Source organism: Capra hircus, chromosome 4 (genome assembly GCF_001704415.2).
Source record: "Capra hircus breed San Clemente chromosome 4, ASM170441v1, whole genome shotgun sequence".
Classification (NCBI taxonomy): domain Eukaryota; kingdom Metazoa; phylum Chordata; class Mammalia; order Artiodactyla; family Bovidae; genus Capra; species Capra hircus.
The window spans coordinates 107,802,786-107,820,019 of NC_030811.1; the positions used below are offsets into that span (position 1 = coordinate 107,802,786).

The 17,234-nt window shown below is 41.2% G+C and overlaps 1 protein-coding gene across 1 annotated transcript in view; it reads right to left on the reverse strand.

Annotated features, from left to right (window-relative positions):
* The window catches only part of ASB4 (ankyrin repeat and SOCS box containing 4), an 85,328-nt gene continuing 76,718 nt past the window's right edge, over nt 8,625-17,234 (reverse strand). Inside the window, exons 4-5 of the mRNA XM_005678948.3 lie at nt 12,085-12,198; nt 8,625-10,914 (exon numbers count right to left, since the gene is read on the reverse strand). Coding sequence (XP_005679005.1) covers nt 10,726-10,914; nt 12,085-12,198 — 303 coding nt within the window. The 3' untranslated portion in view covers nt 8,625-10,725. The remainder of the gene's footprint in view (nt 10,915-12,084; nt 12,199-17,234) is intronic.

Sequence of the window (17,234 nt, forward strand, 5' to 3'; positions counted from 1 at the left end):
GACTTATGTGTCACCTTCATGCATCCCGAAGCAAATTTGCAGGAGATACTGGTCTCATCAATGACTGACAGTCACTAGGAATTCACCAGCATTGCCTCTGCATAGCCCACACTGAGATCCTGGCCAAGCAGAGGCAACAAGGACACTGAAAAATGAGGATGAGAGACAAGAAGGGAAGGGAAAAGGAGAGAGAGAGGGCAAGAGGGAAGTAGGATAGAAAATAAAAATCAGATGAATGCAATTACTAATGAAATTGTCCATTTCCATGCTGCACGGAGAGAAACTCAGCTGCCCCACTGCAATTTTATTTTTCCTCCAGATTATGTAAAACAGGATAGAAAACTGTGGTTTTAAGACCTCTTCCTTATTCCCAGATCAAGGGACAGAGCAGGTTTCTTTGAAACTGTAACCAGGAGATTAATGAAACTTGCTGTGGATCTTTTTGTCTTCTTTGAGCTTTCCAGTTTGGTTTTCTTCAGAGATGCTTTTTTTTTTTTTAACTTTTTAAATGGAAGTATAGTGGATTTACAATGTTATGTTAGTTTCCGGTGTACAACAAAGTGATTCAGTTTTCAGATTTTTTTTTCCATTACAGTTTATCACAAGATATTGAATGTCGTTTCCTGTGCTATACAGTAGGACTTTGTCGTTTATATGTTCTACGTGTGTCTGCTAATTCTTGCTTTATCCCTCCCCCTCCTTCCACTTTGGTGATAAGCTTGTTTTCTACATCTGTAAGTCTATTTCTATTTCATAAATATGTTCATTTGTAACTTTTTTTTTTAAGATTCCACATCTAAGTGGCATCATATAATATTTGTCTTTTTCTGTCTGACTGACTTCACTTAGTAGTGGTAATTTCTAGGTCCATCCATTGTTGCTGACAATGGCATTGTTTCATTCTCTTTACGGCTGAGCACTCTCCCACTGGGCATGTATACCACATCTTTATCCATTCATCTGCTGACGAACACATAGGCTGCTTCCATGTCCTGGCTATTGTACACAGTGCTGCTGTGAACACTGGGGCTGCATGTACCCTTTTGGAACAAGAGTTTTCTCTGGATATATGTTTAGGAGTGGGATTGCTAGATCACATGATAACTCTATCTTTCCTTGTTTAAGGAACATCCATACTGTTCTCCATAGTGGCTGCACCAGTTTACATTCCAACCAACAGTACAGGAAGGTTCTCTTCTCTACACACCCTCTCCAGCATTTATTATTTGTAGACTGCCGGAAGCCAGCGTGGGGAATCCTGCCCGTGGCAAAGGTCATGAGGAAAGGGGCCTGACAAAACACAAAGGCGAGATCAGGCCTTGAGGAAACCCCCCTGGGCTTTCTCGAGCATCTACCCCCAAAACCAGAGTCTGCCTGCCTTACTGCGTTATGCTTTCCACCTATTCTTCTGACATTACAGGGGGGGCTATCCCTGACCATCTTTCTCTGGAAAAAGTTAACTTAGAGCTCCAGTTAACAGTCTCCTGTATATAAAAGGAGTGTTTCAGCTCAAACCCCTCTGATGGCTCTCTAACTTGCAATACCTGGTTTACAACTACGCATATGATTGTTTACAACCCCCAACTGTGAGAGGCACGGGAAGCCTAAAACATAAAGCCTTTCAAAGAGTTAAAGAGTTATTAGAGTAGTGCTGATGTAAGATTTCACCTTTGAGCCAATGCTTGTTGCTAAGTTCCCATATCTCTTATCCATTGTGCACCTGGGAGTACATTTGTTAACACAGATAGAATGTAAGAAAAAACTAATGTAGCCTTGAAACTAACCACATCAGATCTTTGAGCTAATTGGTTCTTTCTCTGTTGTAACTTACTGCACCTTTGCTTCCGTGAAAATGTAACTTTGTTTGATACTTTCTGAGGCTGAAATAGATTAGAAATATAAAGAAAAAACACTTCAAGGGAAAATAAGTTTTCTGGTTGAGCAGCCTTTATCAAAAGAGGGTCTTAAAATGTTCACAGGCCTCCAAGGCCAGAAGATAATGTACACAACATCATTTGTGGGAAAGGTATAAAAGTCCTTTTGAAAATAAAGTTATGGGGCCTCGCTCACTGAAGCAGCTTGGTCTCCCTGTGTCAATCATTCTCTCCCTCTCCCTCTCTTTTTCAGGCTGATCCCTTGGAGCATAGAGGCTCCCTGCATTCACTTATCTGCTTGGGTTTCTAAGACCTGAATGGGAAGACGTTCTGTGTCTTCACTCCCTCGGGAGACCGGGAGGATACCTGTGGCCTCCGTGAACAGGGCAAACTTCTTGTCTCAAAGTTTTATTGGCTTTTTACGTAAACCAAGGAATATCAGCCTCTTTCTCTCCTCTATTTTCTTATCTACAACATTCTTTCCTAATTTCTCTTTTCTAATTAAATAGTTCTTTCTTAGGACACCGACTCCGTCTCCCCTTCAAATTCCCTGGATCCACCAGGGTTGGACACCGGCAGTAAACTTTTTGATGATGGCCATTCCGACTGGTGTGAAGTGATACCTCATTATAGATTTTATTTGCATTTAATAATTAGTGATGTTGAGCATCTTTTTATGTGCCTGTTGGTCATCTGTATATCTTCCTTGGAGAAATGTCTATTTAGGTCTTTTGCCCATTTTTTGATTAGGTGTTTTGAAAAAATAAAAACATATACATATATATATATATATATATATATATATAGAGAGAGAGAGAGAGAGAGAGAGAGAGCTGTTTACACTATCTGTATATTTTGGAAACTAAGCCCTTGTAGGTTGCATTATTTGTAAATATTTTCTCCCAGTTCATAGGTTGTCTTTTTGTTTTGTTTATGTTTTCCTTTCCTGTGCAAAAGCTTATAAGTTTGATTAGGTCCCATTTGCTTATTTTTGCTTGTATTTCTTTCGCTTTGTGAGACTGATCTAAGAAAACATTGCTGCAATTATGTCAGGAAAACATTGCTGCAAAATTTGTTTTGCCTAATGTTCTTTTCTAGGATTTTTATGATGTCATATCTCATCTGTAAGTCTTCAAGTCATCTTGAGTTTATTTTTAGAATTGAGACCTGATGGTAGTTCCAAAGCCCTGGTTCACAGTAGGGAGAACACTCTCCCACACAGCCTCTTTCAGGTCAAACTGCCAAGAGCAGAGAACCATTAATGAAGTCGGCTTGGAACAGTTTGCTTCAAAAAAAAAAAAAGCCCATGGTCCACCACACATGTCTTAGAAGCTCTACATGTTCTCAGGTATATTCTACATAATGCCTCCCACCCAGTAGACTCATGTACCATCTGAGCATTGATTGATCTGGTGTTCAACTGAACACCAGACACTTAAGATGCTTTACATGTATCATTTCATTTAGTTCCCAAATCAGGTAGTTACTCACTAGTTAATCAAATAAAGAAATTGACTCATGGGTTAAGAAACTAGCCCAAGTTCACACAGATATTAAGTAGCACAGTCAAGATTAAAACTCAACTACTGGATTCCAAAATTCAGATTTTTCCTCCCATGTCACCCTGTTTTGCTAATGCATGGGAACAAAGCTTTGCAGTTTCTTTGTATGCATCTTTATCGTAGAAGCAGCCAAAGTTACTTAGAAACAATTCAGTGCTACCTGAGCTCTCCCTGATGGATCACCTTAAGAAGAGGCCTTTTGCTGTTCCTTCGACTTCAGCAGTACTGGGAGTTCTGGGGTTCCTGAAGGGCTGTAATTATGTCAGTGCTTCTGTAAACAATTTATCAGCTGAACACTGCTGTGGCAAGAATAATAAGCAGTGCTCAAACTCCAAATTTTGTGTCTGTTCCTTTATCCTCTTTTGCACTGGAAGAAAGGTTTCCCTTTTTAAAAAAGGTTTCCCAATTTAAAAAATTATTTAGCTTTTTGATATTTAAAAAAATGCAAGGCTATCATTCCTTTCTGCTCCAGTAAAGTATTCCATTTGATTGGAGTGTTTTACATGGGAAGAAAAGAGTCTATTAATCTCATGCTTTTTTTTTTTTTCACATCTAAATGTTCAGAATTGTAAATTTTTTTGGCATGGAAGAAGAGTTGAAGGTAATGGTAAAGGCAGTTATATTTATTAAGCATCATGAAGATGCTCTGAAAATCATAAAATATATGTTATGTAGTTGTATCATAATTATTATTACTATTAAAGCTATAGGGGTGGAAAAGAATAATTATGATAATAGTAATATTCCATTGATTTCCCACTGTGCTTCCACATGGTTAAAGATATCTCATAACTTGATCCCACCCAGCCCTGCCAACCTCATTCTCCACTCTCTACAACAAATGTCTATTTTTCACTTGCACCAAGCTTGTCTAATTGATAATAAATGCTCACTATATGTTACAGTTCTACCCCTTCACTGAGGCTACTCACCTTAAGCTCCACCCCTTCCACTGCCCTATTCATACTCAACTTATTACCCAACCCTCCCTTTCTTCAGGTCACAGCTCAAGACCACTGGCCTGACCACTGGTCCCCAGTGACCCCTCTCTTCCCTCCACACTGACAGCTCTTATCGTCTGGACCACCACCTGAGATCTCACTGACTTATCATGGTCTTATGCATGGTTTATGCATTTGCCAAAATCCCCACAAGAAATGAACTCACACTCAAGGGGGACTGAAGAGAATTTCATCAAGGAGAATAGTAGCTTAGGAGAAGGGCTCATCATAGGAACTGTGGCCTGGAGGAAGGAATTCATCCACCATCAAGAGAAGGCCCAGCAGGGAAGGAGCCAGGAGTGTGCCCTTCTCCATCACCTCCTGGTCTTCAGTCTCCTGACGGTTTTCCCATTGAGCGGAACCACCAAGAAGACGGGAGAGGAGACTGGCCGATGCAGCCCGTGAAAGTCACCCTGCTGGACCCTGAGCAGGCCAAAGAGAGAATTTGTGTTCAGAAAGGCAGCTGAATTTATTTGTCTTGCTTCCTAAATTAAAGTGATTATAACCTCCATTAATTTCCACCTCTTCTCAGTCAGAGACTTCCAGGTTCCCTGAAATCTGATATGGGGCAGTGAGTAAACATCTTCCCTTGTGACTCTGGGCAATAACTGGGCACTTGGAGCTTGAGAAGGTCTCTGGTGCCTAACTTCTACTTCAAAGCCACCCAAAACACTACATGATGGCAGTTCTGCTTTGTCAAATCTTCTGCGCTTGATTAAGCACTAAGAGCGAAGCCACTGGTGTCTTTAAGAAGCACAAGGTAGCATCATTATGTTATTTCCTTGGCTGGATTAGCATATATTTGCATAGCTGTTATACAATATCATTGAGGCATACCTCTATCTGAGAAAACCTATTACTAAATAAGGAATTTCAGCACACCTAATCAACTTAGTGTCTCTAAAATTAAAAAAGAAAGAAAGAAAATGAAGAAAAAAAGAAAATAATCAACTGCTTCTTGGAGGTTGTTTTTTCATATTCCACACACTGCTTCTCATTGGTGACAAGTGTAATCAAACATAAAGTGAAGTCGCTCAGTCGTGTCCAACTCTCTGTGACCCCCTGGACTTATTAGCCCACCAGGCTCCTCCATCCATGGGATTCTCCAGGTAGGAATACTGGAGTGGGGTTGCCATGTCCTTCTCCAGGGGATCTTCCTGACCCAGGAATCGAACCCAGGTTTCCCACACTGTGGGCAGATGCTTTACCCTCTGAGCCACCAGGGAGGCCCAAATATAGGAGGAAGGCAGTTTGCCACTGAAACACAGGTTTTGAAAATCATTTCTAATCACCCATTTTATGACAGGTTGACAGAAAAACAGCTCTGTTAGATAGCATCTAACTTTAAAAAACCCACTGTATACCTTTTATTCTTACTACTTAGTAAAAACACAAATAGACCAAAAAAAAAAAACCCACAAAACTTTGAGCTACTGAAAGTGAACCTTGTAGGAATTTGGTATCAACACTCCCTTCTTCTGTCCATGTTTTGCACCATACATGTATTAGTACTGAATAAACCCTTGAATGTGAAAGAATAATTAAATTAAATCCTCCAACCCTTCCTGTGCATTCACTCTGATGTGCAGTAACCCTCACTGCTGGGAACCTGAATTGCCAATCTATATTCCTCCTGTTACCAAGATAACTTCCTCCTCTTCCCTCAGTGAAGATGGAAACAGCTGACTGACACTCTTTATCCACATGGTAAAGTGATTCTGCAGCCTTCAGGAAATGGTAAAAAGGAGTCATTGCATCCTTGATAAACCCACTTTAAAAAAGGGCAAAATTTCACAAATTAATCAGTTTGCCTGTTTGCTAATCCTCCACATCAGTGTCATTTCCATCTCTGGCCCCCAACTCAAAAAACCCCAAGAAGGTCAGGGACCTGGTTTGTGTGCTCGTCCGTCGATTCCCAGCCGCCGGCAAAGTGCCTGGTACACAGAAGAAGCTCAACAAGCAGTTCCAAAAGTGAACAGAAATCTAGCACAGGTCACCTTCACTGCAGCTTCACTCGATGAAAATGTTGCTCAGTGGTAGGTAGCTCTCCCTAAATAACAACGAATATGATAGTGGCAAGGACAACAATAATATTAAAGTCCTTACTGAATGCTCTGTGTTCTTTAATGGACTAAAGATCTAACCCTCTGATGGGTTAGACACACCATTCCCATATGTGGCACCTTGGCATAGTGACTGTTTTAAACTGAAGGAGTTCAAGGAAACGGCAAAAATAGGCAGATCACGCTGACCATCCCCGCCCCTTCCTCCCTGAAATAGGTCATAAAACCCTCCTTCAGGAGGTATTCTCCCTGGATCTGGAGGAAAGGAGCACCCTTATCTTCTAAGACAAAGGGACATCAAGAAGACTCGTAATGATGCACTACTGCTCAGCCATAAAAGGGGAATGAAACTGGGTCGTTGGCAGAGACATGGATGGGCCTAGAGACTGCCATACAGAGGGAAGCAAGTCAGAAAGACACAACCAGATATCGTACATTAATGTGTATAGAAAAATGGAACAGATGATCTTATTTGTAAAGCAAAAAGAGACACACAGATGTAGAGACCAAATACATGGATACCAAGGGGGAAAAGCGGTGGTGGGAGAAGTTGGGAGATTGGGGTTGACACATATATACTATCGATGGTATGTATAAAATAGGTAACTACGGAGAACCTGCTGTATAGCTCAGAGAGCTCTGCTTAATGCACTGTGGTGACCTGAATGGGGAGCAAGCCCAAAAGGGAGGGGACATGTGTATACGTACAGCTGATTCGTTTTGCTGTCCAGCAGAAACTAACACAACATAGTAAGGCAAAAATTAATTAAAAAAGAAGAATCCTAATGAACAGTGAGGATTCCCAGGCTCCCCCTAGGTTACCACACTGACCTCATATTCCTTAATCTATCATATTTCTGCACAACTACCCACTTATCATCAAGCCTAGCATGAAAACCCTCAAGGTTGTTTCTTCAGGGTCTTCGGTTCCTCATAAAGGCTTCCATGTCACGTGAAACATATTAAGTAAACGTATGTGCTTTCCTCCTGTTAATCTGTCTTTGTCTGTTTAATTTTCAGACCCAGTCAGGGGCCCTAAGAGGGTCAAGTGAAACTTTTCCTTCCCTGCACTTCAAAGAATTAAAGATTTTAAAATTTAAAAAATAAAAAAATAAATAAAATTTAAAAAAAAAAAATAAAAGTTTTATGAGGCAGGTACCACTACCATCTGCATCTTTACAAATGAGGAAACTGAGGCATGGAGCAAGCATGTCATTTCCCCCAGATAACAGGTCAAATTAGGTTGAGAGTCAGGATGAAAACTTAGACAGAAGGCACCAGAGCCAAAACTTCTAACACTTCACTGTAGTGGCTCTGTTCATACCCCAAAGGAAGACAATGAATTCCTTCCATCTACTAGATCTGGTGTCTGCATTTCAAAACAATAGATCATTGGATTTTTCTAAAAAGTTTTGAAAGTGTGTAGTTCAAAACAATCAGCTGAGCAACAAAAATGTAAGGCTCAGCTGTTTTTTTTTTTTTTTCTCCAACATTGATAAGCCACTGCAAACAGTTACTTTTTTCATCCTTACAGTCGGCTTTTGACTGCCGTATTTTTTATTGGAAACCACTGGGTTCGGGATGGAAGGACAAAGTGATAGTGTAACGCCAGGTGAGTTAAAAACAGAACCTGTGTGTCTAGCTCCTAAGAAGGGAGAAAACAGAAAGGGTGGTCTTTCCCTCATCTCAAAGATTTTTCACGTGCGACTATTGACTATCTATCTATCTTCTTCCTCACCGAGTGACTATTTACAGCAAGTTAGCAAAGCTATCATGAGGATTTAATTTCCTCTGTTGCTCCTGCTCATGGCTGCTTGAATGAGGAGAACGCAAGGAAATTAGAAACCCAAGAGGACAGAGGGTAACAGACAGAAGACTATGATTCAGCACAATTTCTTTATTATCGTTAAAACACTTTTTTTGTTCTCAAAGCAATCCCCGGTTTTTCATTTGTGTTTACCCTTTACTTTCTTTTGACAATATTATTTATTTACAGGCATATCTTCTCATTCTCTTTCTTTTTTTTTCTCAATGTGGAAGAAACATGAATCATGTCGAGTTCTTTAGTCTAACCGCTGAGAAGCCAGTTAGGAAAAAGTGTCATCAACAGAAAACTCACAACGATGAAAGGAAAGGGAAGAGCTTTATTTAAGTCCTCTAAATGAAGGTTCAAAGATGAGGAGAAACGACTTTAAATCTACAAATAAACCATCCAAAATGAGTTGTTCTGTATCATACACTAGATTAACACAGAAAGCCTAAGCACAGCGGGCAGCCTAAGAAACGTTATTTCCCCATGCAAGGAACATCCTCTCTCCTTTCGTCCTCAGCCTCAGCATTACCGCTGAAGTCAGGATCACAAATATTTCGCCAGAATACTCCTGAAACTAGCGAAGGGTGTGGGGGTGGGGGGGGGGCAACAGCTCCACCTGGCATTCTAGAATGTGTTCTACACAACTTGCTGCAAGTAAACTGTTTTTTTTAAAGATCATGTTTTATATGACTAGTTCACACATATACGGTGTTCTATTCCATAATACAGATCTCATTTCCGTACAAAAGATTCCTCCCAAAATATCTGAGTAGAACTGATACTTTAGAAAGGTTATTGCATCTACATTATTTTTCCTACACAGCACCAGGAGAATGCAAATCCCAAGAGGCGAAGCACAGTCTAGATGGCAGGCGAGTGGAATATTTGACTTCATTTCTACTCAAAACTCAAGCCTGTAAACTTCAACAAGATGGAAAAACATACACATGTACATACACCCCAGCCCTGGAAAAAAATCCTGCTCACAACTGGCAAATAGATTTATCTGTGCTTAATTACTTCTGATGTAAGCTGTAAAACGTAATGCCGAAAGTCTCTGAGCATATCTAAAAGTGACTACTAGCAAGAACAAATATGTGAGGTGAAAAGTGGCCTCATAAACCATGAATTCCAAAGGTTAGCCATCTACATTTCTCTTTCTGCAAACCGTTAACAAACCTGATCAACACACTAGCCTTTCCAAGTTTCTCAAACTCCTACTATTTTCAAAGTGTCTCTATGTGCTTTCTGCACCCAGCCATCACCAGCAAAATTCTCATCTTCTAGCTAAAATGCTTTGAAATGTCAGTCTCTTACATGAAAAGACTGAAGTAACCAAACGAAGTCCTTTCATACATTTCCGTGCACACACTTTCTAAAACTTGTTTGTGACATACATGGGAGCCATCGAGTGTGCAATATTTTCCCCAGGGAACCTGGGACAGTACAATGCAGCAAATGATACGAAAATAAAAATATCTAGATGTGCCAGGAAACTGAAAGTGAGTCCTTTTTCATGCACACTCACAGCAGCCTGAGATCCCCTCCACTTCACACTACCCCTTCACTCTTTATCATCAGGCTTCAAAGAAAACCACACTTCATATAAGAAGCATGACTTTGAAAGGCAAGCACTGAGAATGAATCTGCCTCTGCGCTCCTGCCCCTGACACCTGCCCCTGCAGTTCCCAGCTTAAATGTCTGGATCCTCTGCTAAAGTATGACGTCCTGGGGGGCTGGAGTCCTTGCTTCGGATTCAGCTTTGCATCTCCGGTCTTGGGCTCAGTGAGAGTGCATTAATATGAATATTTCGACTTTCAAGTGGATAAGTCTTTGTTTTTCACTTCTAATTTGCTTCCAAGATCCCCTTGTTTTGACTATGTTCACGTTTTCTTCACTGAAAGTAAGTTGAGGAGCTCGGTATGGGGAAAGGGGTTGGCAAAACTAGCAACAGTAATTTCTGCTAAGTGGGAGAGGGTGGAGGACACAAAGATTAAGAGGCCTATCACAGAGGCTTGCATGTTGGCAACTGAAGGGTAATGTAAACTTATTACTGATAAGGGAGAGAAAATGAGATTGGTTGTAAGAAAACCTGGGTCCCCTCTCAAATGAGATAATATATGAAAATTTTTACAAAATTATAGCAGGTACCAAGTAAGTGCACTATACACAGTATTATTGTTACATCAGTACCTTCTGAATATGCTTTTATTTTTGAGAATACCTTCACTTTACTTCTTGTTTATTTCCCCTCACCATGATACCCTAGGATTAATGACACAGTGTTTGCAAAGTGTTTTTACATCCCTGAGGTGTTATAATCAGCGCAAGTACCATTTTATTTATGCAAACTGTGTCTACCCAGCGAGTCCACTTAAAGATCTAGGATTGGGAACTTCTGCCTCATAAGGCTTAATAAATGATTCCCTCCGGCTCTAAAAGCAAGTACTTTTTCAATGACAACGGGAGGGAAAGCAAAGGAATTACTCTGTGACATCTGCTGTGTAACGTTCTTCGAATGGCACATCGTGATAAATGCATGAGAGTCCTTGGAGAGTTACTGCACACGGTGAAGAGAGAGTGGTAAAAATCCCAGTGTCTCTGAAAAAGAAGGCAAGACATGTTAAAGTCAGAACAGCCTCCCCGTTTACATCAATAGAAATCAACAGTGATGTGTTTAGTCCCTACTTTATACCTAATGGCAGCTTTCTACCGTCTCTGATGGTGAGGCAAAATTAACCATGAATAATAATGCTAAGACAGCTTAAGCAACTTTTCAAAGCTAAGGCAGCTAATAAGTAGCAGAATAACATTGCATCTAAGCCATTGGCCTCTAAGCCCAGTGAGCTCTGCACTCTGCCCAACACCTCTCCCATGTTGGGGACAGCTGTGGTGGTTAAAACCAAAAAAAGAAGGCTAGTGAAATAGCTGGTTCACAAGGACAGCAAAGTCCATGTGTGGCACGAGGAGTCAGCTTTGCAAAGCTTTCTGCATGAGTCATCACAGAGTTTTGTTTGTTTTCTAATCTTACGTTATGCATATTTTTGCCACGGTTTTATCCATCTGTCTCTTTATTTATTGATGGCTGCGCTGGGTCTTCTTTGTGGCGTGTGGGCTTTCTCTAGTTGTGGTTCAATCGCTTTGGCGTGAGGGCTCTGGAGCTGGGCTCAGTAGTTGTGGGGCACAGGCTTAGTGGTCCTGCAGCACGTAGGATCCCAGGGATCCATCCCAGACCAGGGATGGAACCCACATCTCTCGTATTGGCAAATGGACTTTTAACTACTGGACTGTCAGGGAAGTCCCACAGTTTTTAGTACTCTGTTACCTGCTTACTAAAGACTTCAGGATATTTAGAAGTGAATGAAAATAATCTATACAGAGCAATTTATTAAAGTCACTTATATAATCTATACAAAACAGTTTAATCTGCTGGTAAAAATGCTATATGAGCAATACCAAATGTTGTTGTTATTCTTATTAAATTCATCTAAATTGATGGGGAAGAAAGTAAAACTGTCAACTTTATATAATTATTCAACTCGCCCCTTGATGGAGAAATTCCCAAGATGCTCCCAAGTGTTACATACCTATTTATTTATCTATTCTCATACCTGCATTTTATAACCCTTTGTCTCATATTGGAGTGGCATTCTCAAATTCTTAAAGCAGTCTCAAAACCCATTTTTTTTTTCATTAGAATTTCCTGTACTTCCATTGTGTTCTGGAAGTCTTGGGGAGTGAAAACCCAGAGGAAGTGAATGGATGCTTTACCTCCAAGTCATCATCAGGGATAGCTCTTTTCCACTTCACATTCCACTTGATGTGTTCATAGGCATTAACAACAACTTCAATTGCTTTGGGATATGAATGGCAGGCCTGTATCACCTACAGAGACACCATAGAGTTTTATTTGTTCAGTGCACATATATGATTCATCCATTCCACTCTCAGAGACATCAAGACTTCATGGACCTATAAGCCTCCTTTTAGCCCTGAAATGCTCTGACAAAGTCTCAGGCTTTTAAGTATTCGGACACACTGCCAGCTCCAGTGGTAGATGGGAGGATTAAAATAACATAAGACTAATTTCCTTCATCATTCTGGAGAAAGTAAAAAAGAGGTTTCTAACAAAGAAGATGGAAGTCTGATGAAATGCATGCCCTGCCCGTAACTGAAGCAATTTTGAGAGAGGCTGATCTTAAAATACACTTCCAGCGGTCTGGGAAACGCTTCTAGTTCCATAGAAAGTTTTATTAGCAGAAAGCTGAATATTCATAAACCAAGAACTTAAACCTACTGGTGACTATGAGGTAACGCAAAGTGTAGAGTAGCGTGAATGTTGATCAAAGGCATCTTCCCAGCGCAACGCCTGAAGAGGACCTGTGTCATACACCAAACTACACTCACAGCTATTTTCACCTTCATCAGCAATAAAAGAAAGACTGCATGAAGATTCGCTCTTTCATGAGCATGCTCTGTTCAACAGTTCATTGGGCAACCACCACCACCACCACCACCAACAAAACAGAAAGCTGAGTCCAGGGAGCCAGCATCTCCATCAGGAGACAGAAGATTTAGCTTTAGGTTTTAGACTAAACTGAATATTTAACTAACTTCTGATGGCACCATGAAATCTGGACACATCTGACCAATCAATCATGCAGCCTTTATTAAGTGACAATGGAGGGATATAGGAGACATATCCCCAAAGCAAAATATACTGGTTTCTGGTGAGAGGCTTACTATAAGAATGGGAAGCAAAAACACGTAAATGGAACAAGCGAAGATCAATGAAGATGTATGGTTGGTTCACATATGTAAGTGTTAAGTTTGAAAAACAGGGATTATAGAAATTCCAAGAAGGAGAGCTGTGTGACTGGGGCTAACCGGGAAAGATTTCTTGGAGGAGATGAGTGCAACTGTAGACCCTAAATGGTAGAAAGGGGTGTGTGTGTGTGTCATGCCCGCCTGCATGCCCTCAGAGTCCTGTCTACATATGTAGCATCAGCAAACATAACAGTTGTCTTGAAACAGACTCGCTTCAAAGGGTATAAAGAAAACACCACTTTATTATTTCCGCTTGTCCTGCTCACACTAACTTACTGCCTAGAACCCTTCTCCATTTCTGACATGACACCCTGGGTGGGACTCACACCTGTTTCTACTTAACTTTTTCTAGACAGGAGAAAAATGTCATTTCAGTAATAAAAATGTTGATTTTACTTTAATAACTGAAACTCTAAATTTTATTCAGAAGTTTCTCCTCTCCCATAGCCTAGGCTCATTTCAAGCTGCAGTTGGAAAGAAGGTACCTGTGGATGTGGGATAATAGGAAATACATACTTGATCTTTGTTCTGGTTCCTAACACACACAGCTCCTTAAATGGAGCTCCTTTACATCATTCAATTATTCTAATGAAGTAACTCTCAATGGGGCTCCTAGAGAGAATTTAAGAATTCTTAAATTTTTTAAGAGATGGGAATACCAGAACACCTGACCTGCCTCCTGAGAAATCTGTATGCAGATCAGGAAGCAACAGTTAGAACTGGACATGGAACAACAGACTGGGTCCAAATCAGGAAAGGAGTACGTCAAGGCTGTATATTGTCACCCTGCTTATTTAACTTATATGCAGAGTACATCACGAGAAAGGCTGGGCTAGAGGAAGCACAGGCTGGAATCAAGATTGCTGGGACAAATATCAATATTCTCAGATATGCAGATGACACCACCCTTATGGCAGAAAGTGAAGAGGAGCTAAAAAGCCTCTTGATGAAAGTGAAAGAGGAGAGTGAAAAAGTTGGCTTAAAGCTCAACATTCAGAAAACGAAGATCATGGCATCTGGTCCCATCACTTCATGGGGAAACAACAGAAACAACAATAGGCTTTATTTTGGGGGGCTCCAAAATTACCACAGATGGTGACTGCAGTCATGAAATTAAAAGACACTTACTTTTTTGGAAGAAAAGTTATGACCAACCTGGAGAGCATATTAAAAAGCATAGACATTACTTTACCAACAAAAGTCCATCTAGTCAAACCTTGATTTTTCCAGTAGTCATGTATGGATGTGAGAGTTGGAATATAAAGAAAGCTGAGCACGGAAGAATTGATGCTTTTGAACTGTGGTGTTGGAGAAGACTCTTGAGAGTCCCTTGGACTGCAAGGAGATCCAACCAGTCCATCCTAAAGGAAATCAGTCCTGAATAGTCATTGGAAGGACTGATGCTGAAGCTGAAACTCCAACACTTTGACCACCTGATGCAAAGAGCTGACTCATTTGAAAAGACCCTGATGATGCAAAAGATTGAAGGTGGGAGGAGAAGGGGACGACAGAGGATGAGATGGTTGGATGGCATCACCAACTCAATGGACATGAGTTTGAGGAAATGCTGGGAGTTGGTGATGCACAGGGAGGTTGTCATGCTGCAGTCCATGGGGTCGCAAAGAGTAGGACATGACTGAGCGACTGAACTGAACTGAACTGAGAGAGCTTTTAGATGTAGACTGGTTACTGGAAAGACCAATCCTTGATTAGAGGCTTGGAACTTTTACACACCTTGCTTTCTACCACCAGGGAAAGACAGAGGGGCTGGAGACTGAGTTCAACCACCAGTGGCCAATGATTTCATCAGTCATGCCTAATGAAACTTCCTAAAAGATAGTGTTTCAGGCAGCTTCTAGGTGGGTGAGCACATCAACATACTTGGAGGGTGATGTGCTCCAAAAGGGCATGAAAGCTCTGTGTACCTCCCCATGCCTTGCCTGATGTATCACCTCTAATTGTCTATTCCTGAGTTTTACCCTTTATGATAAACCAGTATGCCTACCATTAGAAAGCGGGCATGGCTCTGCACTTAATTAACTTTTTGAAGGAAAATTTCTTCCTAATTTCCTGGTCCTTCTGAACCTCCAGCTATTGTTTTTGGGCAAAAGTCACAAAACGGGTTTTTCCCACCTTTACAAGTCCTTCTTAGGTGGTGTGGCATTGCATTTTTCAGTGTGAGGTGGTAAGTACCCAATATCTTGGGACTTCAAAAAAAACTAAGATGGAAGGACGATCATTTTAATACCAAGATCAGCCCTGATTTATCTTTGGAAGGAATGATGCTGAAGCTGAAACTCTAGTACTCTGGCCACCTCATGCGAAGAGTTGACTCATTGGAAAAGACTCTGATGCTGGGAGGGATTGGGGGCAGGAGGAGAAGGGGACGACAGAGGATGAGATGGGGGGATGGCATCACTGACTCGATGGACGTGAGTCTGAGTGAACTCTGGGAGTTGGTGATGGACATGGAGGCCTGGTGTGCTGTGATTCGTGGGGTCGCAAAGAATTGGACACGACTGAGCGACTGAACTGAACTGAACTAAACTGTGTGTGTGTGTGTGTGTACCAAAGTCACCTGACTAAAGGGCCCATTTCAGGAAGATAAAGTTAAGAGCAGGTAAGATAGAACCAGCTGACAGTATAACTAGAAGGTCAGCTTGAAGAACATGGGACTGACCTAACAGGCATTAGGAAGCTACATATTTACATCTAGCTATGTCATCTAGAAAATTACATATTCTTAGAAAAGGAAATGGCAACTCCCTCCAGTATTCTTGCCTGGAGAATCCCATGGACAAAGGAGCCAGGCAGGCTATAGTCCTTGGGGTTGCAAAAGGGCCACACACGACTTAGTGGCTAAAACAAGCAACAACTTAAAACATACTCTTAATAATAAAGGGTTATATTCAATCAATTCATCCCAAGGGGAAGCCTTTATTGAGCACTGGGTTAAGCACTGCGACAGTAATTCTGAGTTCATATCCTGCTTTTGTCATCAAGGAGCTTACAGCCTAGTTGAAGAGAAAAAGACATAGATATTTCAAAGAGTTCAAGAGCAATGGATGTCAGTAAATAATAAAAGACTAACTTATTAATTAAAAGATCATCAGTGTCTCTTGAGCACCATGACCACAAAGGGAAAAACAAGGCTATCAAGGGATGGGAGCGCACCAAATAGCTTGTCAGCCAGCTTCCCTGTTAGTCATGAGAAGGAAGGGTAACTGAGGCTGCGAGAAAGAATAAGTAGGCTTTAATGAATAATCAGATACAGAGAGTATAGAATGCAGCTTTGAAGCCTGAGATCAAGCACAAATAGGGTGCCACCCATGGAAATGAGAAAAAGGGAAGGGCATTCTCATCTTAGGGTGGTCAGACAATGAACAGAAGGTATTTCCTATGTTATGTCCTAAGGTTGGTTTAAAATGTGCATGAATAGATACCCTAATGAGAAGGTCAAGATGGAGGGGGAGATTTGTGAATCACCAAACAATGTGCTGGTCAGGCTCTGCTGCTGCTGCTAAGTCGCTTCAGTCAGTTGTGTCCGACTCTGTGTGACTCCATAGACAGCAGCCCACCAGGCTCCCCCGTCCCTGGGATTCTCCAGGCAAGAACACTGGAGTGGGGTGCCATTTCCTTCTCCAATGCATGAAAGTGAAAAGTGAAAGTGAAGTCACTCAGTTGTATCTGACTCTTAGCGACCCCATGGACTGTAGCCCACCAGGGTCTTCCACCCATGGGGTTTTCCAGGCAAGAGTACTGGAGTGGGGTGCCATTGCCTTCTCCCAGTTACACTCTAAATGAATATAAACAGAAAAGGTAGAGGACTGTGGTCTGAAGCTTGATGAATCCTAATAGGCAGGAGAGAGGATGTAGGAAAAAAATTACAGCTACCATTTTTGAGAACTTACATGTGCCATGGCCTGCGTTAAACATATGCTGAATTTTCCAACAACCCTATGAGGTTAGTCTTATAATTATCTCTGCATGACAGACTTAAAATCAAAGGCAGGAAGAATATAAATTCATGTGTATTTAGCTAGTAAATGACAGAGATAAGATTCAAACCTAGGTCTGTGTGACTCCAGAAGTCA